The following is a 16,854-nucleotide window of genomic DNA, read 5'->3' on the forward strand; positions in this document are numbered from 1 at the left end:
CCAAGTCCAGTGACCTCTTTTTAAGAATCAGGCTCCTTGGCAATCTTATTCTTGTGACATTTGAGGAAAGACCTGATTTATTTAAGGACCAACCCATGCAAATATCTAGAGGAAGAGCCTTCTGGGCAGAGAGAGGAGCAAATGCAAAGGCCCCCAGGTAGCAGCAGGGCTACTATTGTTTAAAGTAAATCAAAGAGACCAGTGTGATTACAGGGATGGGCACAGGGCACAGTAATAAACTATGAGGTCAGATCAGGAATGGGGGCCAGACTGTGCAGGCCCGTCCAGGCCCACGGGGGCCTTGGTCTTATATTCTTTGTGAGATGGGGGTGCCACCATAGGGTTTTGAACAGAGGATTGAAAATATCTGGATCCACATTTGAAAGGGATCATCAGCTTGGCTATCGGGTGGAGAACAGGCTGTAACAGACCAATGGTGGAAGCAGGAGAAGCAGCCAGGAGCCTTTTACAGTAGCCCATGTAAGGAATCACGGTGGCTTGGATGAGGATGGCAGAGTTGACGTGCAGGTGGTGAGAGGTGGTCAGATTCCAGCGACATTATGAAGGCAGAAGAGACGGAATTGGCTAATGGATTAGATGAGGCCTAGGAGGGAAAAGGAATTGTGAAAGAAACTCTGAGGATTTTGGCCAAAGCAACTGGAAGGATGAAGTTGCCATTTCCTAAGATGGGAAAGACGGGGAGAGGGGCAAGTTTGGGGGAGAAGTCAGGAGTTTGTTTCAGGGAAGGTAAAGTTTCAGATACCAATTAAGCTTCCCAGTTGGAGATGCAGAGTACAATATTAATTATATGAGTCTAGAGCCCAGGGAAGAGTCAGGCTGGAGGTACACATGGGAACTAAGCCTGTCCCCAGCCTTTCGGCATCCTCTCCATGCAAGCTCCGCATGACTCAACCAGCACCATCAGCCACTGGGTCTAAGAACAAACTTGTCTGCGGCCAGCCTGGCCTCTTTACCGTCTTACCATCTTCCTCACACAACATGCTCACTCCGCTCTTAGTTCTCATGACTCACTTGGCCTGCAAAAGTGGGGGTTCTAGTGATGGCAAAAGCCACTTAAGAAAGTACTATAGTGATAGGGTATGATATACATTCTGTTATCCTGAAGAGCCTTCACTGAAGAAACCCAATTTGAGGGAGTTACTTTTCTTCTCACATATACTAGGCATCAGAACGTGAAGCTCTGCATAAATTTCAAAATGGCATCCCAGGTGCCAGAGAAGTTTTTCAAGAGACCAACATCCAATCAAATTCACCTGGAGGGGGTCTGCTATCAGGCCCTGCACCCTCAAGCTAAACTCTTGGAGTACTACTTTAGAGGGAGATGGTAAATCATAAGCAAAGCAAGAAAACCACAGTGCTTTGTTCCTTGCAAAGAAGAATAGATGTGAAAGAAGCCAGACGCTAAAACCGGTCTGAAGCCTCATCTTTTCGCTGCAATTCGTTTGTCTACTAGGTACATTGTTAGCTCCTTACTAAAGTCATTGACTGGCTGGGAGGTTGACAAGTACTAATTATTCCCATCAGTTCCCCAACCCTGCAAATAAGGTAAAAATTGAAAGCCTGGAGAACACAGTGTTCTCAAAATTATCCATAGAGCTTTAGAAACACAGACAGGTATCCAGACAGAAAAGTTGGGCCAGAAAACACATGGGAGGTTATTTGAGTTTTCTCACCCTCAAGCATTAAAAATGGTCACTTTTTATCCCTCCCTCTGATGTGAGGTTCTGTTCGGAGTGCTGAGTCAAGGGTCATATGTGTACAAAGCCTGATGTCTGAGTTCTCCTTCCATTTGGGCATCAGAGGTCGCTTACAGATATGCATACAACTACTCTTCTGAGCCTGTGGAGGAGAGACAGCCAAACCAGTCAGAAAATAACTCAACAGCAGCCCCCTAAAAGGTGGGCCAGTGCCAGGCAAAGGAGAGCTGCCAATTCCTCAGATCACCATGGCAATATCAAAAGTGATGAGACTAAGCTCAAAATGGATTAAAGACCTAATGTAAAACCTGAAACCAAAGAACTCCTAAAAGAAAACATAGACAGTAAACTCTTGGACATTGGTCTTAGCATATTTTTTTGGATCTGTCTTCTCAGGTAAGTGCAACAAGAGCAGAAATAAACCAATGGGACTACCCCAAACTAAAAAGCTTTTGCACAGCAAAGGAAACCACAGACACAATGTAAAGGCAACCTACTGAATGGGAGAAGATACTGGCAAATGAGATATCTGATGGGGGATTAATATCCAAATATATATAAAGAACTCATACAGCTCAACACCAAAAAAGCAAACAAACAATCTGATTTAAAAAGGGCAGAGGACCTGAATGGACATTTTTCAAAAGAAGACATACAGATGGCCAACAGGCACATGAAAAGATACTCCACATTATTAACCATCAGAGAAATCGTCTCACTCCTGCCAGCATGGCTGTTATCAAAAAGACAAGAAATAACAAGTGTTGGTGAGGATGCGGAGAAAAGAGAATCCTTTTGTGCTGTTGGTGAGAATGTAAATTGGTGCAGCCACTATGGAAAGCAGTATGAAGGTTCCCCCCAAAATTATAAAGAGAATTACCATACAATCCAGCAATTCTATTTCCAGGTATTTAACTGAAGAAAAAGAAAACACTAATTGGAACAGATATATGCACTCCTATGTTCACTGCATTTTTTACAATAGCCAATATATGGAAACAATCTAAGTGTCTATCAATAGATGAACAGATAAAGAAGATGTGGTACATAGATATATATAATGGAATATTACTCAGCCATAAAAAAGAAAGAAATCTTTCCATTTGCAACAAAATGGATGGACCTAGAGGGTATTATGCTAAGTGAAATAAGCCAGGCAAAGGAAGACAAATTCCATATTATTTCATTTATATGTGGAATCTAAAAACCAAATAAATGAACAAGTAAAACAGAATAGAAAGACTTATAAATACAGACAATCTGGTGGTTGCCATGGGTGATGGGGTGGGAGGATGGGATAAATAGGTGAAGGGCATTAAGAGGTACAAACTTCCAGTTATAAAATAAATAAGTCATGGGGATGGAAAGTACAGCATAGGGAATATACTCAATAATATTGTCATAACTCTATGGTGACAGATGGTAACTAGACTTACGGTGAGCATTTTGCAATGTATATCAATGTTGAATCATTATATTGTACACCTGAAACTAATCTATGTTTCAGTAGAAAATAAATGTGATGAGACAGTTTTGTGACTCTGGTTGGTGCTCTTTGTGATTCATGGTCCACTGGTCCACCATAATTTTGGTCTTCTATTTTTGTTAAACTAATATATGCATGCATGCAGCCAGTCTGTCTGTTTGCATACTAGCCTGTATTTCCTACCTACCCACCTGCCTGTCTTTTCATTTACCTAGCATTCAAGAGTAGAACTAGAGAGCTGGTAAGTTCTGTAGAGACAGCTCCTAGCACACTCTCTCATTTTACAGATGGAGAAACCAAGGCCCAGAGAGAAGTGACTTAACCAAGGTCTCACAGTGAATTTAACAGAAGAGTCAGGATGTGATCCTAGGTTGGCTGATTTTCAATTCATTGTCTCTGTCCATCTCTGGCTCAGCCTCTTGCTACTTTGTTTTTCTTTATCTCTGAACTTCTGCTTTTCTGTCTTTGCCTTGTTCACATACACGTAAACTTTGGGAAGTTCATCTTGCTTTGGCACATGTCCTACTTTTTTCACCATTTTCTCACAAATGACCACATCCCTGTAACATAATACTTAGCTGGCCCCCATTACTTTACTGCATTGCCTCAGCTCCAATCTTTGGTCATGTTTCGGTAATATCTCCTCCAGCTAAAAAGGTCCAATTAAACACTTTTATTATTCCACAGATGTTGCTCTCACTTGTGGGATGATTACAACTAGGAAATATCTCAAGGCTGGTTTTTTAAATGAATTTTTATGATACCTCTGCTACCCTCAAATTGACCCTAACCTCAGAGTATTTGAAGCACTGCACATTATTTCCCCATGGCAAATCAAGAATCCATTTTTAATTTGATCCATACTTTCCAATGTGACTTGTTGATAGTATTTATTAAAAAAAGAATATTGCTTGCTTTTCCATCCCCAATTTAAAAAATAATACCATAGTCCATTACATAATATATTCAAAAAGCTTCCACCTGGAAAAGTAAGAAAAAGAGAGAGAATACCCTCCAGAGGTTTTACAAATCCTGTAGAATGTGACATGCCACTTTGTTTTCTTTGAATTTATATGAGAAGGGAAATAAGCACATCAGGTGTGATAGATATTCTTTCCAGTTTGTTGTCTGTTTCAGATTATAAACTCCCAGAAGATAGGGCTATCTTAATCCTCCACTCAGTGCCTATTAAGTGTCTTGTGTAAACAGGCAATGAATATGTGCTCTTGGCTCAGCTGCTCGAGATGGAGCTGGTGTTGCAAACAGAAGAAAAGAAAATCAAGGCTGGCTCTTCACAACAGGTCAGCTGAAAATTATTCTGACCTAGGCCAGTTCTACATTCAAGGAGAAGCTCTAGAATATTTCCAATGAAACCTACTTATTTTGATGCTAGATCTCACCCTTCAACCTGCATTTCAAACTGGCAAATAGATTTAATATGTATGTATATGAATCATGCCAAGATTGCAAAAAGATTTATTTGGGGCAAAGAAAATGAGCAAACCTACCCCATCACTCGCTATGGCAGTTCCTAGAAGAGTTTCAGTAGCTTCTGACCCCACAACCTCAACTTAGTGCAGACCTTTTGAGACGCCATCTGTGTGCCTTTATATTATTAGCAGGCACCATAGTCCATCACATTTATTTCTGTCTCCGCCGTTCAACGTGAGTTCCATAAAGGCAGGATCTCTCTCTGATTCACCTCTGTAAGCCCAGTGCCTGGCGTAGTGTCTGGCAGAGCAGTTGTTCAAGCAAACAACATTGAGCAGATCAATGCTTCTCAAAGCAGGGGGCTAAAATCACACTAAAGATGCAATTAAATAGCAATCATTGGCTTCCTCCCATTTTACAAAGCCCTCTTTATTAGCTCTGCTTTCTGAGAACACAACATTTCTAGAACATATAGAACTGCTACAGGGAAGTTGTAACAAGAGAAGGTAGCGCAGGGTCTGCAGTTCTCCTGTGTCTTGCCAATGGGTTTCAGCTCCGGGCAAGTTTGCTATGGATTCAATGTGACCAAAGAAATTCACAGCAAAACGTTCTTTGAGGTGAAAGGGTTTATTACCCAGCTTGTTCTCCCGGAGGTCGAGCACTAGCGCCTTGCCTCCGCCCAGAGCATTGGGCCGAGCTCTCTAGATAGAGCAATAAGAACTTATTGCCTAAAGGTGTGGAAGTGGTTGCCTAGCAACAGGCCAGTTACATCATCAGGTGGTTTAAGTTCAGTGAGGATCTGGCCATAGGAACCCCAACTTCCCTACATCCTGTCATGGCTTCCCTTGTCCCTTCAGCTCCATCTTGGCATTGTTAGTTACAAACATTTTCTCTTTCCCACACTCAAATTGCTTGTATCTCATCAAAATGATATACTTGCATTCTACAGATTTGATACAAAATAGCATAAATGCAATTTCACCTTGTTTGGTCCAACAAAATGAAAGACTAACATCAGATGTCATCAAACTTCATGTATTACAGCTGTATTACATAGTTTGGAATCTCTCAATGTTTTTTTTTTATACCCCACTCCCAATCCTATGAGAATGTTTACCAACATAATAGTTGAAGTACAATAATGACAAGGATTGACCAGAATTAGAGGCCAGGAAACAGACAGTACTGTTGGTAGCTACAGATGCCTATGATCACTGAAGGACAACACCAATTGCTTGAGTCCTTTGTGGGGGAGTTGGGGTTCCTATGGCCAGGATCCTCACTGAACTTAAACCACTTGATGATGTAACTGGCCTGTTGCTGGGCTGCCGCTTCCACACCTTTAGGCAATAAGCTATTACTGCTCTATACAGAGAGCTCGGCCCAGTGCTCTGGGCGGAGGCAGAGACACTATTGTTGGACCTACCGCCAGAGAACGTTTTGCTGTCAATTTCTTTGGTCACACTGAATCCATAGCGAACTTGCCCGGGGCTGAAACCCATTGGCAAGACAATTGGCGAAAGTCATCAGGGTTCACTGTTGACCAAGGAAAAAGACAGGCTGCCCTTATGGGAGGGGTGCTTCAGCAGGCTGCCCCTGTGAATGGGGAGATAGTGTGTGGATAAAATGGGAGTTCCTGTGGCCAGGATTCTCACCTGGCCCTGGTTGACTAGCTCACTGCACACCTGTGGGCAATACATGGCTGTTGACTCTATATAAAGAGCTCCACCCAGTGCTCTCTGGATGCGACACGGTGGCAGGGTTGCAAGGCTGCAGGAGAGCAGAGCAGAGCCTGGAGTGGTGGCAGCGCCGAGGACAGAGGCCCAGAGGACGGCTGTGCAGGACGACTGTGCAGAGAGGCTGGGAGGATGGCTGTGTGGGATGGCTGTGAGGACAGAAGGACCCAGAGGACAGCTGTGCGGACAGAGGGGCCCAGAGGCAGAGACTGGCTTGCTGCAGGCAGATTTGCTCTGAGTGAACAGGATTTCAGTGACTGACCTGCCACCTGGAAATAAAGTTGGTATAACCCTTTCACCCCAAGAACATTTTGCTGTCAATTTCTTTGGTCACACTGAATCCATAGTGAACTTGCCTGGGGCTGAAACCCACTGACAAGACAACATTAAACCACAGCTTATGTGCACTGAATTTAAAATCAACCTCACAAGTATTATTTTATTTATAAAAATTTTACTAGCATTGTAAAAGAGACACCAAAGATGCTCATACTGAAAGGAATAAATGAGGCTAATGGAACTTTCCTGGTGGTTGGCTTACCATGAGATTTTTTATGATCAGTGAGTAATAATTAAATGGCTCTTCAATGGTATAACATTGTATTACACGAGATAATCTTCATCAAAAAGCTCCCAGCCTCCCCTCCTGTTTAGTTTTCTCAAAGATACCCGCATGTATAACTAATTTTTGAGGCTCTCTTAGTTTATTCGCTCTTACAAATTTCAGAAAACCTGTTTCCTATATAACCAGAAATCAATTTTTTTCTCATTAATTAGTCAAGCAAGGTTATTTGAGTAAAAGAATTATCACAGTGACCACTTTCCCCTGCGTCAGTTCAGAAGGTGAGCTATCATCTAAAAGGTGTTTGTGAGTTAGAAAATGGCTCCTGCCTAAAACATCACGTAATATTCATTTCTTCCCTGTGGCTTTTACTCCTTTCCATGCAAACAAGTTGTAATGGGCTTAAGAAACTATTTTGCCTCATGCATCATCTATGACATTGTCAAATCAATTCGTCTGAAAAAATGGGAGCAAGACTATCCACAGGCTGCTCATAAAGTCTTATGTGCATTTACATTTTAATATAGAAACAATCAGTAAAGGGCATTTAAAGGTCCATTTATGCCAGGTTAGGATGACTCTGACATGAGCTGCCTTCATTGAGAGCTCCTGACAAATGAACAAGAGCTCGCAGAGAAGAGAAGGTACACTGTGCTCCGTGGCGAGCAGAAATCGAGTCGAAAATTGTAGGAGCCATGAGAAGACCAATGTGCAGTCAAATGGTTTCTAGCATACCCATGGCCAAAACTGTGGAAGTTGAACAGTTTTCAAACCACATAAGGTCTTGATGAAGTTCCCTTATAATTCCAGTTGTCGGGCTGATGAGGCAATACGCTGTCTGGAAAAAATCAATGGAGTGAATTGGACAGTAAGCCAATGAAAGTGAAGGGACAGGAAGCCCCATGGTACCACAGTGACAGTCATTTTTTTTCCTAGGTGCAATTTTAGGATTTTGAAGGGCCATTTGCCAAGTAGGAAATGTTTCTACTCCAGAAGGGGAACAGAAATAATCTAGTAATTTTGAACTTGTGAAATAGCATTCTCTATTTTACATGCACATAAGACCTCCTGTGATATATAGTTTAGTTGTACTATAAATATTCTAGACAAGACAGTCTGACCAAATTAATGGAAAATATTGCAGACCATTATCATCTAAATATTGCAGACCAAAAAATCTAAAATACTGAAATAGAAAGATACGGCACAGGCAACAAATACACCTAGAAAAGGATTCAAAGTACTGAGAACCTAAAATAAAAGACATTTAAAACTTTTCATGGAGAATGGATAGCTGCAATTAAGAATGAGCATTAAAGGGATGATGTATACATGCAACTGTAGAGCCCCAGTCTATAGCCACAACCCTTCCTTTCTTTCTTTATTTCAAATGAATCTTGACTTTTAGGCTCTATTTCCAATCCAGCCACTCTCCTCTATGTGGCCTTATACGATCAGCTGGCCCCAAATCCTTCAAAACAAAATGGGCCTTATCTACTGCCCAAGGGATTTTGCCCACCTTCATTGATAAAGTTCTTTGAGAATAATGCATTATAAGTGCTGTGAACAGAAGTAGCACCAAGAATTAAACAGCAAAAGGAAGCAAACAAGCCAGCAAAAAATACCAGTTAGCAAAGGTAATTTACAGATCAAGGTACTGGACAGGATGCAGTTGACTTGGGTTCTTGTCCCCAACCTGTCCCTGACTAGCTGCATGTACTTAGAGAACTCATCGTCTTGCCTCACAGCCTTTTAAATTAGAACCATACTGGAACTCCCTGTGCTGTCTTCCTCACCTCTCCCCATAAGACCCCTCCTTGTCTATGTCAATATCCTGTGACTGCAAATCAGAGATGCACATCTTGAAGTTTCTAAACCCTCTGGGATCCTCTTCTCCTTCAGACTCCCTTAGCACAGAACCATGCCCAACTTTTCTCTGGATGTTTGCCTGCATTCCTAAGCTCTAGTCATGGAGTGGATTTTTTTTGTGTGGAACATGGCCAAGTATCTAGGTAATAAGTGGAGCAGTGACAGAGAAGGGACCTGCAAGGGTACTTGAGAGGTTGGTAGCATTCTGTCTGTCTCACCTTCTCCAAACCACCCTTCCTGCTCCCCCATCTTTTCCCACAAGCCCTTTTGGGGCAGCAGATGTAGGAAGGCTGGGGAAGGTAGGGAGGGCAGGCTTCCTGCCTCCTACCTCAAGTTCCACCTGGGCTTTGGCTAGGTCCTGAGGAGGTGAGTGACCTTCTAAGAGCGAACATGCTTTTCTTGGCACCTAACTCACTGGTGGGCAACACCCGTGCCATGTCATTTTGAAACAAACTTAGAATGCCTTCCATCATTTTAGTGGTATTTTGTTCTCTTTGAAGATTTCCTGTGGGCAAGCTGAAAAGACAGTGAACTTTCAAGTATTCACATATAAGAAGTTGAGAATTGCATCTGTGGTGGTGAATTGCTACCCTAGCTGGCAGAGGTTAAAACAAGAAGCAATATTTTAACTTCTTGTGACATTTACAAGAATTGTAAAGCTGGCTTTTGCCAGAAAACTTATGCTTAATCTAAGCAGCTGTGATACACTGGAAAATGTTCCTACATATCCACTTTATAAAATTAAACAGAATGTTGGAAAGAACTGTTGGCCCACATCTCTGAAAACAAGTAATTGTACCAGAACTGTAGGGATCACCTCCTTTCAACACTGATTTTGTAGGTGAAGAAACAGGCTCAGAGAGAGGAAGTGATCTAAGGCCATATAGCTCATGTGTAGCGGAGAACACTGGGACTCAGGTCTTCTGACTCCCAACCCAGGGCTCTTTGCTCTGCAGAAGTTGGCCAAACCAAAAGCCACCGCAGCTCTAACCTGTCATGCTTGTGCTTTTCTTTCAACATGTAGTTTGCCTTGAGTAACAAAAATGCTGTGAGTAATCAAGTGAGATATCCCTAAGGGATTCTTGGCCCATCTCCAGGAAAGAGGGTGAACCTGCCAAATTCTAACGCTGACAGGGACAAGAAAAGTGTGGAACAGGAGTTTAATAAGAGGGTATACTGGGTTATTTCAGGACTAGCTAAAGGAAGGTGGTCCTAATGATAGAGCAGCCAGAAGCCAGAAAATTAGAATTAGTACCAAATCCTGGAAAGTATGAAATTGAGGAAACCAAAGGGCCAAAGTGGTAGTGAAGTCCACGCCAAACCAACAAAAGCAAAGAGCAAAGTCCACCTTAGTCGCTCCCCACCCATCCAATCACTATTCATCCACTTTATTTTCTTCATGACACTTACTACTCTTTGAGAGTAGCATGTTCATTTACCCATATACTTTATATTTTCAGTTTCTCTTCAACATACCCAGGACCCTTCCCCGCTTTAAGAAACACAAGAAGAACAGGGACCTTGTCTATCTTATTGTCCCCATTGCCTAGAACAGTGTCGGGAATATGGTTAAGTGTTCAGCAGATACATACTGAATGAAGAAATCTTGGTGAGATAAAAGAAGTTAGACTACAGTTGATGCAAACTACAAGAATAAAGACATCTAGGACCATAAATTCAAGGACGTTTTTATTATTCTGAACTTCCAGCCAGAACAAGAGAAGTACATCCATGTTGCTACCTCATTTAGGGCAAAGGAAATAGGAACTCTGGTCAATATGTGCACCATTATTATGAGCTCTTGCACCATGAGGGTGCTGAAGGAGGTGCTGGCAGAGGGGAAGTGGGGCAGCGCCATGTACATATCCGTCGCAGGAGCTCTGGGGCTTCAAGGTAGGTGTTCAGGGTATTAAATGCAATGAGGGCTCTTTGGGACGTGAGAGTGGCCAGGAGGCAACTTTGAAATTGATAGCTGGAACCAAGAGCGCTTGGATTGAAGGTTTGCAAACAAAGGGCTATGCGGAGTTTCTGTTAAGGACGCTGGCAGGCACCAAGGAAGGCAAGGAGCTCACCCAATGTCCTGGACCATTAAAATCTGGAGGGTTCAGATGGCCTCCGAATGCTCCATAGGGCAGTAGCTCAACTGGAGGGATTGTCCTTAATATTGGGAAGGTGGGGAATGGTATCACTCTTCTTCAAAAGTAATACTCTTCCTTGTGCTAAAGCTATAAGCCAGGTCTGTGGTTTCTTTAGTAGCTCGTTTACAAAGAATTCTCCTAACAATACTATACACATTAACCAAGATTTGTCTATCCCTTTGCTCTAATTAAGTTTAAGGGTCAGACATAATCATTCTTACTCTGACCTGAAACCCTGAGAACCAACTTGAAGTGTAAAGTCCCAAAGTAATTCAATACTTACTAAATTTAAAGGAAGTAATCAATTTCTAATTTGAATTTATGCACATTCTTTTCCCACTTTAACACTGACTTACTTCCCTTCGGTTGCTCTTTGGTCATTAAGATTGTCAGCAAGGTTACAGTCAATGAACAATTTGTCACATGCTACAGATAGTTCTAGACCAAATTAAATTCTCAATGTACTTGCATATAACTAAAAAGTGTATTTGACACTTAAGGACAGAGACTATATGCTCTATATTCACAGCCCCATTGCTCCACAGAGAGCGTGGCGTCTAATAGGTGTTCAGTAAATATTTGCAGAATGAAAGAAAAATAATCTATCTACCTTGACAGAGTTATTTTCATCCATTCAAAACCTCAGGCATATCTGCCCCAGCATGTGTGTCTGTGTCTATGCATGTATGTGCCTCAAAATTCCCACATGCTCACCCATTATCCTTCCTCTTGGCATGTGTGTTTGAATAATAAAGCACTGAAGCAAGGTTGACCATAAAAGTAGTCCCCAAAAAGATATTCTTAATGAACATTTCCCTCAAACATGTCAACCTTCCAGCACCTAACAGTTGAACTCAATTTTCATTAGGGAAGCTCTTTCCTTCTCCCTAGAAAACATACACCTTTTAAAGTTTCAATTGCCAATGTACCCCTCTAGTTCATATGAACAGAAATTCAGTTTACTTGTCATGCTCTCTCTGGAAAGTTCATTGTGAACCACTTTGCTAACTTAGACTATTGCTACTTCTGCTCAAGTGCCCGGACGTCTTCCTTGTTTTCAACTCTTACTACTTCTTCAAGCTCGACTCCCTCACCTGTATTCCTGAGGCAGGATGACAAAAGCCAGACTACACTTCCTCCTAGGATATCCTGCCCTGGAGGTGCTCAGCAGGCCATTGGAAATTGGAGTTAGCCTGGAGCTCCAGAACGAGTTAAGGATTGGAGAGGTCAATTGGGGAATCATTAGAGTAGGGGTGAAAGGTGAAGCTATGTGATGCGATGAAATTACCCAGAATGAGAACACAGCAAACGAAGAGAAGAAGATCAATGACAGGACCTTGGGAATTGCTCCATTTAAAAGTGGGGGGTGGGGGACGGCTGCACACTTAAGAGATCCTAACAAAGGACACCCAAGAACCGTGGAGAAGAAGGGTGAACCAAGATTAATTAGGAATGCTTTCAAGTAAGAGAAGAGGTCCCAAAGTGCCAGAACCTCCAGAGTTCAAGACGACTGAAGTCGGAGAAGAAGCCATTGGACACTGAACCATGGTGGGCACATATAACCTCTTCCTGATCCCATTCTTTGCAACAAATCTATAAAGTACATCTTACATAGGAGGAAACTGAAAGTCCGCAGAGGATAAATAAATTACTCAAGGTCACACAGCTAGAAAGCAGCAGCGCCAGGATAGGATCCAAGGACAGTTGGACTCTAAGAGCCCATACTCTCAGTCTCTAAGGTAACACTTCTGCTATGCTGATGTTAGCTAGGGAATCCATGCATGCATGAGGGGAAGAGAGCTGATATGGACTGAGCGTCTCCTATTGTCAAGTGCTTTGCTCAGGACATCTCGTTTCACACATATACTATCAACATTCCATCTGTGTTTAGGTAAACCTTAGGAAGGCCTCTTTAAATAAATCTGATTGAACTTTTTTCAAACAAAGTTAAAGCTACATGATTCCAAAAGAACCAGTTACAATTCACATGTATTTACTACAATAGCTCCCAGTGGTTTGAAAGTTAAAAAAAAGTGTGGCGTCATTGATTTGGTGGTTGTTACTGATATTCAAATTACTGACAATCAAACTCATCTGAAAATTGAAGGAATTTGACAAGGTGATCTTAAGGCCTTCTCCAGCCTTGACTTTCTCTGATTGTCATATGCAGGTTTATTTCTTATCTGCCAGTAATTTTAAACATATGAATACAAAGTAGAATGTAAATGCAGCAACAGAACTGGTTGGTATGTCAGCATCCTTTTATTCCTTAAATTCATAGAGGCTTGCTGTTACAATGATTATAAAAATAATAGTCTTTGGTTGTTCAAGGCATTGATCGCTAACTTAAACACAAGCCCAGAAACCCCATCATAAAATGGTATGTACACTGAAAATCCAAGCCAACTAATTTGCTTACAAGCAACTGCAGACTTTCTAATATGGCTGGCTATAGGAGAGAGAGAGAGGGAGAGTGACAAACACTCTGGCAATTAGTGTTTTTGCTGTCTATAGAAAAACAAATGAGGCTCTGGTCTGAAACAATTAGCATAGCTGTTAATTGTGCCTGTGTGTAGCAATAATACAAGGCATTTGGGATGGCTTCCACTGATTGTTCCCTTCTTTCTCTGGATTACAAAATCCATTCAGACAACTAAATAATAGCAAGCAGTTATGCAAATTGTTAATTATGAAGCAGAGATCATCATAATCTTGTGTATTTATAAAACTGCATATACAGTGGGGATCACCAAATGAATTACTGCCTTATTATTTTACTAGTGGTTGAAAAGTATGCTAGCTTTGCAAGTAGTTTTCAGACATTGTTCAGTCCACCAGAATTAAAAATGGCCCCATGGATATTTACCAAAGCCGTTTCTTTTCCATCTCACCATCTGTACTCCTCTCTTCTTTTCTCACAAACTAACACCAGGTATAAATTGCCCTGATCAGCACCATAGTAAAAACAGGGTATGTCAAGATTTGCTTTGTTATATAACAAAACTGTTACGGAGACATGGTTCTATTACGTAGCCAATTGTAAAGAAAAAATAAGACAAAAATCTCACTCTTTTCCCTATGAAAGCCATTATTGAGCTAGTATTCCCTGTTACAGACCATTGTCTTAATCGTCACCCACTCTGTTTTATTTTACAGATGAAATCAACATTCACTGCAGAAATGGGACTTGAGCAAAGTCACCCCACTAGTTAGTAGCAGAACCTAGGACTCTTGCCACCTTGACACATCTCATCTATGATCTTTAAACACCCTCTCAGACAATATTGTGTGATTAGGTGTCTCTGTATTTCTATGCCATTTATCTTAATGAATTATAATCTGACTGTGGAATTAACCACTGAATTTACCATTCTCAGCTGTCAAATAAATCCACTGAGGCCCTGATGTGAATATGGAAGCCCAGCTACTGAAAGCTAAACTGGGAATCTAAAAAATAGCCCATCAGTTTTGTTTTAATAAGTCTGCCTTAGTGGAGGAATGTCGAAGCTATAGCTTTTAGTCTTGCTAACTTATTTGGCCAGGGAGCAGAGGATGGGATTTTAGGTGGACAGGAAGAGAAAGCAGAGACAGTGGTAAGTATTTCTGAAGCCAATAAGCCTATCATAGGCCAAACACAGTACTGGTGAGCATCATGATTTTAGAAAACGATGTGCCCAGCAACTAGAGTGCACATTTACAAAACGGCTTATGATTCTCACCAGCCAATTCAGCACTGGGAGCAATACGATGGAGCACTTGTGGTAGCAGTCCTTGCCTGCAGAGGCCCTGTGCTGGAACAGTCTCCATACCCTTCCACAAGCACAGTTAGGATTGCCCCTGTATTTGATTAGATTTGCTCTGTGGTAGAGTTCATATCATAAAGGCTCTTGGCCTATGGGATTATTCTACCTTGCAAGCCTACATATTTACGTACTTCAAAAACCCTGATATTTTCAAATAATTGATTTTCCTTCAGTGAAATGCTGACCTAGTTGTTCCATAAGCCACCATCCAGCCTGGCAACAGGCAGGCATGCCTGAAGCACCGTGAAGACCACTCTGTGGATGGTGGGGTCTCCTTTACAGAAAGTCTACTGAGTCATCCCACGTCAGCAAAGAGGAGGAGGCGCTAATGACCAGATGACCAACTGTGCTGTTTCTGAACCTTCATCCCACTTCAGAACTGGGTCAGCTTTCAGATCTGAAACTAAATGCCTGGGTAGTTTCAGCTGTTTTAAACTTAGAGCCCTGGGAAGAATCTGTCCAAGCCAAAACGTATCAATTGTATTGAAATTAAACTTATAGGCAGCTGCAGAGTCTATTTACTTTAGTTTACTTAGGGTCAGTTAAACTAAAAATACATCGTCACTTACCTTGCCGCATCTAGAATCTGAAAAATCCTCCACCTGTTAAAGGAACAGTAAAACCAGGTGCTAGCAAGGGGTTGGTAAGAGAAAAATTAACATAATAAAAGTTTTCCACTTTGCTTTGATGGCATAGTTTTCCAGCTTCCCAAACCGCAAGGGAACAGCTCCTGGATGGCTTTCCCTCTTTGCTCCCCATCAGTTCCTCTCAAGTCATGGGATGATTATGAATCAGAACTCTGCACCAGACAGGGCAGCACCCGGAGCCACACCTCTGGAGGGCTAGGGGCTGAGAATGACAGACCTACCCCTCAGTCACGCTAATTCTATGTCCTTTCATGAAAACGTTGGTACTCTAAGCAAAAAACCAAAGTCACTAAGCCCAGACCCAAACCAAACCAAACCAAACCACACCACACCAAATGCTGATTGAAAGGACCTGGAAAGAACAGAGAGACTTTTCCTATTATCAGGAATACATGAAACGTACATAACAAAAAGAAAGGAAAAGAATGAATGATGAGGCTTTGCTGATGCTCTTCAAAAGGATGAAAATTCAAAGCACACACACAAAGTGAAACATAAATCATCACTCTAGCCCCTTCCACCCAAACACAAGACACCCACCAACGTAAACAGTGTCTCACCATTCTGAAAAAGAAAGGCTTATCTGTTTTCGTAATATATGTCTTAAGAGTCACAAAACACTAATTCTACTATGTGAATTTCTGCTATTGGCAGAGACTGTGAAGTTGTGCATGGGTCAATTGCTAATTTGGGAGTTCAAATAGGCCCAGTTAGCTTTCCATTTTGCGTTAAGCCAGAACAGGGGATATTACAATGTGATAACACTTCTGTGCCCAAGGCGAGTTACATGACCTGTACATTTTCTTGGCAGAAGTGTTCCCATACATCACATATGTCTGGATGCTTTAGAAATGAACTAAAAGAGAATTCTAATTGCAGGACTAATGGGAGACCCTTGGCATCATCACTGGAGAAGCACTATAAGACTTTTATTATCAGTTCCTGATGTGGCTGAGCCCCCTTCTCTGGGTCTGTGAGTTGGTAAGACTGCTGGAAAAGCAAATGTTATGAGAAACAAAAGTGGTGTGTAGTTGGTGAGCCGTGACAACAGATGTTAGACAAGACACCTCAGTTAGTTGACTTACCATTCGGGGTCCAGTGTGCTCCACTTCCATGCCAGCCGCAAGAAAAAAGTTATCTAGAGTATTCTGACCTACCCCATGAGTTTGTTCCCCTACATAGTGAAGAGAGGCTAGGACCTCTTCCACTGTACTTGGCCTCATGAACAAAAAATAACACAACTTGGGTAAAAAATACAACAAAAGAGGAAAACACAAAGCTATATGTTGATTCCTAGCACAGTACTAGAAAATTCCAAAGTTAAATATGTAGCATTTTCCAAAGCTGTAATTTTCATTTTGCTGCACTAATAGAAATCTTCAAATAATATAAATATGTACATAGCTGATTTATATGGAGTCTGGACCACATTTAACTTTAATCAGGGGAACTATTGTCTCTTGA

The 16,854-nt window shown here is 41.7% G+C and overlaps 1 protein-coding gene across 2 annotated transcripts in view; it reads right to left on the bottom strand.

The window, feature by feature from the left end:
• HS6ST2 (heparan sulfate 6-O-sulfotransferase 2) overlaps nt 1-16,854 on the bottom strand; it is a 278,755-nt gene that overhangs the window by 72,630 nt on the left and 189,271 nt on the right. The window contains exon 3 of one of the 2 annotated variants that reach the window (XM_036931244.2): nt 15,313-15,345. The exons of the other annotated variant lie outside the window; for it this stretch is intronic. Within the exon in view, the coding sequence (XP_036787139.2) occupies nt 15,313-15,345 (33 nt within the window). The remainder of the gene's footprint in view (nt 1-15,312; nt 15,346-16,854) is intronic. 2 annotated transcript variants of the gene reach the window in all.

This window comes from Manis pentadactyla, chromosome X (assembly GCF_030020395.1).
Source record: "Manis pentadactyla isolate mManPen7 chromosome X, mManPen7.hap1, whole genome shotgun sequence".
Lineage (NCBI taxonomy): Eukaryota > Metazoa > Chordata > Mammalia > Pholidota > Manidae > Manis > Manis pentadactyla.